The sequence below is a fragment of the Mytilus edulis genome, chromosome 2 (genome assembly GCF_963676685.1).
Source record: "Mytilus edulis chromosome 2, xbMytEdul2.2, whole genome shotgun sequence".
NCBI lineage: Eukaryota > Metazoa > Mollusca > Bivalvia > Mytilida > Mytilidae > Mytilus > Mytilus edulis.
The window spans coordinates 48,211,764-48,221,426 of record NC_092345.1 but is presented as its reverse complement, the minus strand read 5'-3'; the positions used below and the strand labels follow the sequence as shown (position 1 = coordinate 48,221,426).

Below are 9,663 nucleotides of genomic sequence, written 5' to 3'. Positions count from 1 at the left end.
TCTATCAAGGTTTGCATAATAAAATTTCAAGTATATATCGTGCGAGTAGAGAGATTCCAACTTCATTCACATCATGTCGATGTCAGCGTCAACTTCTAGACAACCATCAGATGATGAAACTCCTCCTCATAAAGTGCAAAAAAGAAACAGTTTCCTTCCGAGTTTTGATGGGTCCGACTCTGAAGAAAGTGAAATACCACCACTAAAAAGGGTCAACAGAACTAGTACTCCAAATCATAAGGAAAGAACCGGTGTGTGTCCTGACGAGTCTATAGGAGATGTTTCGTCTTTGATGGAGGTAAGGAGTAGTGATAACGTAAATGATAAGTACTAGTAAATTATTTTTTTTTACTATCTCTTAAAAAACAATTGTCCAATTTTATACTATCGTCAAACTTTCAATACATCGATATTTATATATATTTTGAACTGACCTAAAGGCTAGCCCCAGTCATACTGTCACGTTTTACTACGTTTCAAAATGCTACGTTTCAACTATATGTTTTGAATAAAAAAATGTGCTGTTATTTTAAAAGCTAGGTCTAACTAGGTTTGTGATACGTTCTTATCACGTTTTATTACGTATATATAAGTACGTGTACCGGTATATAGACTCACGTTTCCACCACGAATTGTTACGTTACGCTAAGCTTTGATACGTATTTACTAGATTTCTACTTCGTTTCAACTTTCGCTACTTACGTTTGTTTTTGAATTTTCAAAACTTACGGGAGACAATCTTGTGAGACAAAATTGTGAGACAAAATTGTGATACAAAATTGACATAAGTGAGACAAAATTCAATTTTGTCAATTTTTTTCAATAAGGTCAATTTTGTCTCACAAAAGTCAATTCTGTTTCACAAAAGTCAATTTTGTCGTCTCCAAATTGACTTGTGTGACACAAAATAGACAAAATTGAGACATTGAGACAATTTTGTCTCACAAAAGTCTATTTTGTGTTCACATGTGAGACAAAATTGACAAAATCGAATTTTGTTTCACAAAAGTCAATTTTGTTTCACAAAAGTCAATTTTGTCTCACAAAAGTCAATTTTGTCTCATTTAAGTCAATTTTGTCTCACAAAATTGAATCTTGTTTTACACAATTGACTTTTGTGTTTTAATTTCCATATCAGGTAACAAAAGTCATTTTTGTATGCAAATAAGTTTATATTTGCATACCTTTTTGACAAAATTTACTTTTGTCATGACAAAAATGAATTTTGTCTACAAAAATGAATTTTGTCATCACAAAATTGAAGTTCTCATAAAACAAGTCTGTATCACATAGTTTTGTAAGACAAAAATGATTTTGTTATGACAGAATTGAATTTTGTACAAAACCACAAGAGTCCCATTCGGCGCCCCATAACTGGGGCTTTACTGTATCTCAAAATAGTCATAAAATGTATGCAAAACACGTACTACAGATGAGTTCAATGTGTGGCATGTTATATAATGTTCTGTATATTAGTTCTATTGTATCGTTCCAAAAACACTATTAGTAATTTGAACTATCAATTGCACATGCTTTGTTGTTGTAGAGAGATGAAACTGCAAGAGAGGTCAGTCCGGTTCCAAGTACAAGCACCGCAAACGCTTGTGCGATGGGAGATGTTTCGTCCCTGATAGACACAAGGAACAGTGATAAGGTAAATAAAGCTTATTGAAAACCAGTTAATCTTAGTCTCGTCAATCTTTTGCCTTTTAAATATCTACACATTAAATTTTGAAACATATTACAAAGTTTTCCCCGCAGAAGCCATTTTTTTTTATACAAGCCCAACTCTTATCGCTACTCCCCGCTCCTTTTATATAATGTCCTGTATCCGCCTCCGATTCGTATGCTTTTTGTGAAATGATTTTAATGGCTATAACGTACTTCAGATACAAAAACATCAATCGGTTCTTATAAATAATATACTGTCAGTGATAGTTTCGTACGTGTACTAAGTTGAAAATAATATCTATAGAAAACACTATATATTGAAAACACTTTTTGTTGCAGAGAGTGCTTTCAGAGCTGAAGATTCTCTCAAAGAAAGTAAGTGATTTGGATCAGACCGTGAAGAACACGGATGTTAAAATTGATAGGATTTTGGAAAGGCTAGCTGAGACCAACACCAGCAAGACTGTTAAAGCAAGTGCTGCTCCTGAGGTTCCAGCTCAGGTTCAGGTAATGTAATTTAAAAGATAAATAATAATTCTTCCCATTACATGAGTAACGGAGTTAACAATATCTATACGGGTGCTCACGACAATGATTTTATTGTGTAACGCACATTTTGTATATCGTGTTTGTATGATACAAGATTATTGGAACAGGTGAATATCTTTCATGAATTACTGCTTTTTATTATTACCATTTTTGGGCTATATAATTGTCTGTTCCGGAATTAAGCTGGTCATTGAAACAGAGGAACATATATAATTAAGTAAACTCCTACAAAAAGTTTAACTTATTTTGACTTTAATATATTAAGTTTGGTGACAAAAAAGACATCAAAGGTGGTGTTCTCGAAAATATCTTAATATTCGTCCTAAGACACAATTTTAAAATTAATGCGGTCATCTTAAGACACTCTTGAATTGTGTTTCGATGCTATGTATACATGATGTAAGATTATCTTATGTTAGGATGTTCTAAAACTGTCCTCAGTGCGAAATTTTAAACCGTTAAAGTAGTTTTGTGATAAAATGTTTAAGACAAATTTAAGACGTGTCATGAGATGGTCTTAGGACACTTCCTAATCAGATAGCTTTGAGATTACCCCCCCCCCCCCCCCGCCCCCGCCCCGATTTATAGTCTTTGTTCCAACTTCAGAAAGTTTGCAGTGCTCCGCTATCAGTGTCCGCTACATGGGTTTTAAATTTTGTTTAATTGTGACAAAGAACTTCTTTGTCTGCATTTAATAAACTTTCTGACCTTTTATAATTTTATAGCAAGCAGTCAGAGATGCTTTTGGTGATGCAGAAAACAGTGGCCTTGCTTGGAAAGCTAAAACCGATACAGGTGCAACACTGAAGTAAGAATTCAGTTTATATTTATCTATTACTTCCTGGAGATCATGTATCACGTATAGCATTATAAATGCACAGTGAGAAAAACCTATAACCGTTTCATTAGTCTCATTAGTTTGAAATTAAAATGATTTCGATATACATGAAAGGTATATACAACTCGTCTAAACATCAACCCAACAATGTTAGATCTGTAAATTTGCTTTCGCAATTTTTTTGTTCTTCCCTCGCCGGGATTCGAACCCATCGCTACTGTGATATCGTGACACCAAATCGCCTGCACTTATATATCTTTATTTGCGAATTCTATACATTAATTAAACAATGTGTTCCGTGTATATGCACATTATGATATACATATGCACTTATAAATACATATATATCCGTTTTATATGTAATTTCACACAGTAATCGAAAATACCGATATGTAACAGTATTATCGAAACAGTTAGCTTTCATCTGTTACAATATGTACTCATGATGCTTGTATAAAATGCATTTTCTGATTCTTCACACTTTTGTTAAGTTCGACTTCTATATGTTCATGTTCCTGCCTATGAACATGATGAATAACATCGCTGTACCGTTCACTTCAAACTGAAAATGTGGCTTAATGTTTGTAAATGCTTCGTAATTTAATCTTAATAGAACTATTTTTGTTTTGTTTACCCAGGCCTTTTTCGGAGGAGAACAAGCCCATGTCAGATAGTATCAAAGTTTTTGTACAGGGAATATATCCAACAACAGAGAACGGAATAATAAATGGTAATATAATACATATATAAGTGTAGATCATGAAGTATTTAAATTATCTCTTTTAATTAGTACGCATTTTGATGGTCGTCCATGATATATAGTTGTCAGATTTTAGTCAACTATCAAAATTCAAGGAATACAGATGAGTTAATTAGAATATATGACAATGAGATAACAAGCAAACGACCAAAAAAAAAAAAAAAAAAAAAAAATTATGATGACAATTAATTGATCATAATGTTTGGCACTAACACAGTTATGTTAAGATAGATGTTCTCCACCTTTTGTTGGTGAGATGAAACTTGTTTTCAAAACATTTTTTAACAATATCTATCTGATGGGTCGACATTAAGGCACAAACTACTATTGTTTAAACGGAAAGAATAGAAACGAAACGAATTCACATAGTTAATTATATTTACTTTGAAGGCAGAGTTCAGTAAATATACGAAACAACATTTAGACGTTGTTCAAATTATTTTGGAAATAAGGCGTAACGGAATACAGTTTTCTTTTATCCATGTCAAGGTATAATTGGCCCCCAAAAAACTTCCACAGATTCTGTAACAAATACCCAATTAGATTTAGGATAAGAGAAATATGTTTTCCTGATAGATATAGTATCAACGTATCTTTTACAGCGGGCATCGAGACATACTTCAGAAGTTTCAAGAATAAAGCAAGAATGGTTGCTGCAGGACAGATGGATGACCACAAGAAGAAGATGCTTAAATATTCAAGAAAGCAAAGGGTAAGCAAATAATCAACAAATGAAAGTCCGATAATTTTGAAATGACATGGACAAACATTGTAATATTCTACAGTTTAGACGGTTGTAAAAAGGGTGTGTGTGATCGAACAATATATATATGTAATTTTATGATGAACGAAAATAAAATAGCACGTGGCCTTTTTCATCAAATTTTATGAATTACGTCGAATAATGGGCTTCAAGCCCGAAAATTCATTAAATCATGTTATCTAAAAATAAACCCGTTACCACCAAACCCCCTTCTCAGTACACATTTTTATCTACTATCCCTCAACCTATAATCATAATTTTTCGATCTTCACAGTATTATGTCATTATATATTTTTTGTTCATTATGATTTTAGATCCGAATAGTTTTTCTCTTCCCAAACCATGCTATTGCTCAATATGGTTGGTGGTTATACCAAATTTCATTCCGCAAATAATTCTTAATCAAAGGAGTAGTAAGACCTTTTTTTTGTCCCCAAAATATGGCGGTTTTTTTTTTAAGTTTTAGCTTGTAAAATGTTAGCTTTTTATTAGAATGTAGAATGCTTTTGTTACATAAATATAATAGACATACATCAGGTACTGACATCATTATGCAAACATACTGATTTGAAAAGTGACGTTTAATGGTATATTTGATAGATTTTTCATATTTAAGCTTGAATTTGAGCGTTGTCAAAATTCTTTCATTTTATTTTTTATCAACTATTGACTTAAATCTGCGATTGAATATTATTTGGCGCCGGAAATTTGTTCTGCCTCTTTTAACATTTGCTGAGGTGACAGGACAATTTTATTTTTTATAGAGAGATTTCATCCTTATTACCGCAAAAGATGCAAGATTTCAATTGAAATGCATGTGAAAGTTACAATCCTATCATTAGATTTTTCTATTGAACCGTACTAAGGTTATCTTTGTTCTCGTTAGAGACACTTTAAAATTTACATTTCTCTAGATCTATTCTTATTCTACATTTGCATTTCTTTCTTCTTTTTTTCATCTCAAGGAAATATATATATATAGAACTATGAAGTAGCACTTATGTTAGAAATGTAAAGATTGTTGATCAAACTATGTTATGTACCAAAGCCATAAATACATGAAAAGGTTAAAATTATTTGTGCAAAAAGTACTCATTTTAATATCATATGAATCTTAAATAAAACTGCTTAATATGTACATTGTAATTTTAAAGAATTTAATTGTAATATAAATCTGATGTTATAGATTTTTAGAAAAAAATACTCAAACGAGTGAATATATATATTAAATATCTAGTTTATACAATTAGTCTAATTCGAAACCAATTGTATATATCCGCTGGAAAATTTAAATAAAGCTACGACCAAATCGACTAATAGTATATGTATTTTACAAAATTTCGTGTCAGCGACAACAAGTACACTTCTATAGAAATAAGACGATATAAAACATATTCCAAGGGAACACATACTATGGTTTACGATATTGCAGTTGTATATATTACACAGTATTTTTAACATGAATATTGTCCTGATTGAATAAAAGAAAGTTGGAACTCTTAAACTTTTTCTATAGTATGAGTGTCAAGAGAGAAGTCATTGCAAAATAGGGATCATTCTATTCTCAATTTTTTAACATCATCCAAGGCGTTAGTGCGCTTTCTGATTTTTTAATATTAAATGTGTGCACTGTATATATATATTATATGTAATATATGTGATTGTGTTGTTGCTGTTTTTGTGTGTCCTTTATGTCTGCAATTGCATAAAATATAATTAATTTGACTGAGTTCATGATGATTATTGTGACAATAATTTCGGATTTACCACATGCCTTTCTTATTTTGTTGTATTTTTTGTTTCCCTTTTCAGAAAATGAATTACAGATTAAAAGCAATTAAGCTTAAGACATCATGGACGAAAGAAGAGGCCAAGGCAATTGAGGAGGCTCTCCTCATCCAATATATGTCATCGGAAGAGGATGACACAGATGATGAAGCATCGTTTATCGTCCGACCGCTTACCTGGCGGTCGGACGAATACACCAACTGCCTACGTGCCTTGGATGCTAAGCACAAGACCACGCTTAGCCAACAAGGGAAACGTGTGTTTAACAGACGCAAAACTGGGGCACCATCAATACGCCCCAGACCGGAAAATGTTAGCAACTCCAATGACTGGGTCATAAAAAAGTGATTATGTGATCTTATTACTTAAATGTATTATAGATAGATAATACAATATTTACATATATCATAAAACCATAAATAGATATTAATACCATTCTTCAAAGAGTTTTGAGAGACATAAAGTAAAATTTCATAAAAAATAAAATAGATTTGCAGGTTTTGGCACATTTTTAAATAACGTTAACGAGTATAAAATAAGCATCCCAGCACGTTATCTCATGGTTCGTAAACATGTTAAAGTTCTCATCTACACTGTTTATATATTTATAAAGTTCGTTCCTTAAATCGTCATAGAGCTTACATTCAAGTAGTACATGTTCCTCAGCTTCAATTTTATTATTACATATTAAAGCAAGTCCGTTCATGCATTTGGTAAACGTTCGTAGCGCATACATGTATGTGTAGTTCTATTTTTACTAATAATGATCAATAATATTGAATGATGCATGGTATTCATCTATTGATGATACATTATAATTTTCGACAGCTGAATATGAAAAATCAGATGTTAAGCATGACTTTATTTTTGTTAAGTCAGTTAGTATGAACGTTTAATAAAATGTGGGAACACAAACAGGACAATTGTTTGGTTGTTTTTCTTGAATTTTATTTTAATCTGTATGTGTATAATATTAATCTGCCTAAATAATATACCGATACATTCATTCATTTTTTTTATATCTATATAAAAACATGATTTTTGTAAGATGTATATATATATTATTGTATTATCAAAAATTAAAAAGGGTCTTCAAAACCTACTTGATATACAGGATACTTATTATATTGATTGGTGTCTAGATGTAAACTTGTCCAAAACAAAAGTTTTAATTTTAACAAGTCTGGATTTTTTTCCCTGAAGGAATCCCTTTATTTAGATAAAGGGGCTATATAATGTGTTACGTGTAATAGATATAAATTTTTAGGGACAGTCTTTACTTCTAGTGGTCTTTTTCAACCGGGGAAAGACCAGCTATTAAAAAAAATCCTTGAAGGCAAAATCTAAATTACAAAAATCCATGTCAGCTTGTAATCCAAATACTGATACTGCAACTCATTTATATGATCACACAATAAAACCAATTTTATTATATTAAATTTGGGGTTCATTTAAGATTAACTCTGCTGCTGGCAAGGAAAAAAAAGTGATTATCTATTTTGAATTAATCTACATAAATTATTATTTGGAAAAATGACATTTCAGATATCTAAAGTATATTCTTGGTGTAAATAAAAAAAAAAGCCTCAAATTTGGCAGTGTTGTCAAAGGTTGCAAGATTTGCTTTTTATGTTTCTGTCATTATATCTATGGTAAATTATGCACACAGGGTAAAAAATTGGACGAAGGGCTACTTTATGATGCTTGTGCATAGTTTTATAGTATGGTATTAGGTTTCTGTTTTACTTTTTTTTTAATCATATTGTGCATAATATTGTTGTAAAATGATGCCCTTTGTGTGTTCTTAATTATATTAATAAAATTATCAGCTTCTTATCTTATTTTTATCATATATTAGACTAAAAAACATATAATTTTTACCAAATGATAATAGCATCAAATTTACGTAAATTCCATATTTTTGTAATAGGTGCTTAAGGGCTGATTTGAAAAGTTAACACATGCTTTGACTTTTATCATATATGCCTTTTCATAACGTTATCGCATGTCATTTCGGTGATACTTGGCAACGTTAGTTGATTTCATGCTGTTTCTTTGGTCTTTTTATTTTCGGGGTTCGGTGTTATTGACAAGACTATTAAATCTCTTTATTTCATATTTCAATATTAAAAGGGGTGAAAGGGTTTTCATTGGTTGAAATTATTTATTCAAAGAAACATTATATGGAATATTGACACCATATGTATACGACGTGTGATCTAGAGCGATGGACACATATACAAAGGAAGATGTGGTATAAGTGCAAATGAGACAACTCTCCATCCAAGTCACAACATATAAAAGTAAACCATTATAGGTCAAGGTACAGTCTTCAACACGGATCCTTAACTCATATACCGAACATCAAGCTATAAAGGGCCCCAAAAGTACTAGGATAAAACCATTCAAACAGGAACACCAACGGTCTTATATATCAATTGCAGTGTTGTCGGGTTTTTTTATGGATTCTTGTTTGCCGATATGTTATTTTGAGGTCGCGTAAATTGCGTAGATTCCATGTTCCAATGGCACACAGAAAACAAACCACAACACAAAGTTTCAATTAAAATCACAATGTATTCTGTTAAATATATGATATCAGTTTAACATGTAAAAAAAACAGCTGAACAATAATCCTAATCTCACTAACACAATATCACTCTCAAGCCTCTAGCTTTCTATCCCCACTCTCTGATCACTCTCGCATCCCCTTATATACATAATTGTAGGCGTTAACCCAACGGTTCCAAAGATAAGGTACCGGGCGGTTTTTAAGATACCGGGCGGTACCTCAACGGTTCTTAAGATTGGCTACTTGGTGGTACCCTAACAGTTTCAAAGATGTCATACCAGGCGGGTCTGAAGCAGGCCCGTAGCCAGGAATTTCAAGGGGAGGGGGGGGGGGGGGTCGTTGGACTCACAAACTCGACTTTAACAGTCACAATTCGAACAGAACATTTGACTTTAACAGTGCTTATTTGTTTTCGAGGGGGAGTTCGTCCGAATTCCCCCTCCTGGCTACGAGTATGTGAAGATATAGGGCGGTGAATTTAAACAAAAAAAGATACCGTCAAAATAAATAAAAATACTGGGCGGTGCCCCATAGCTATGGAAAAGGAATTAAATCCTAACGTAATAAAACGAAAGACATCTTACATAGTAATAAATTATACTGTCAAACTAAAATCGCTACATTATATTAAAAAAACGAGCCTATAATATATGCATGTGACTTTGTTATATCTCTAGATGGATCATTCTACTAACGAGGAAAGGTATCAGTAGGCCACCGAA

The 9,663-nt window shown here is 32.1% G+C and overlaps 1 protein-coding gene across 1 annotated transcript; it reads left to right on the top strand.

The window, feature by feature from the left end:
- Positions 1–1,502: 1,502 nt before the first annotated feature.
- Positions 1,503–8,204, top strand: LOC139510581 (uncharacterized). The gene is made up of 6 exons (XM_071297143.1): positions 1,503–1,654; positions 2,011–2,178; positions 2,946–3,028; positions 3,697–3,788; positions 4,421–4,530; positions 6,394–8,204. Exons 1-6 carry the CDS (start codon positions 1,610–1,612, stop codon positions 6,715–6,717), a joined length of 822 nt encoding a protein of 273 aa, XP_071153244.1. The 5' UTR covers positions 1,503–1,609; the 3' UTR covers positions 6,718–8,204.
- Positions 8,205–9,663: the final 1,459 nt, after the last annotated feature.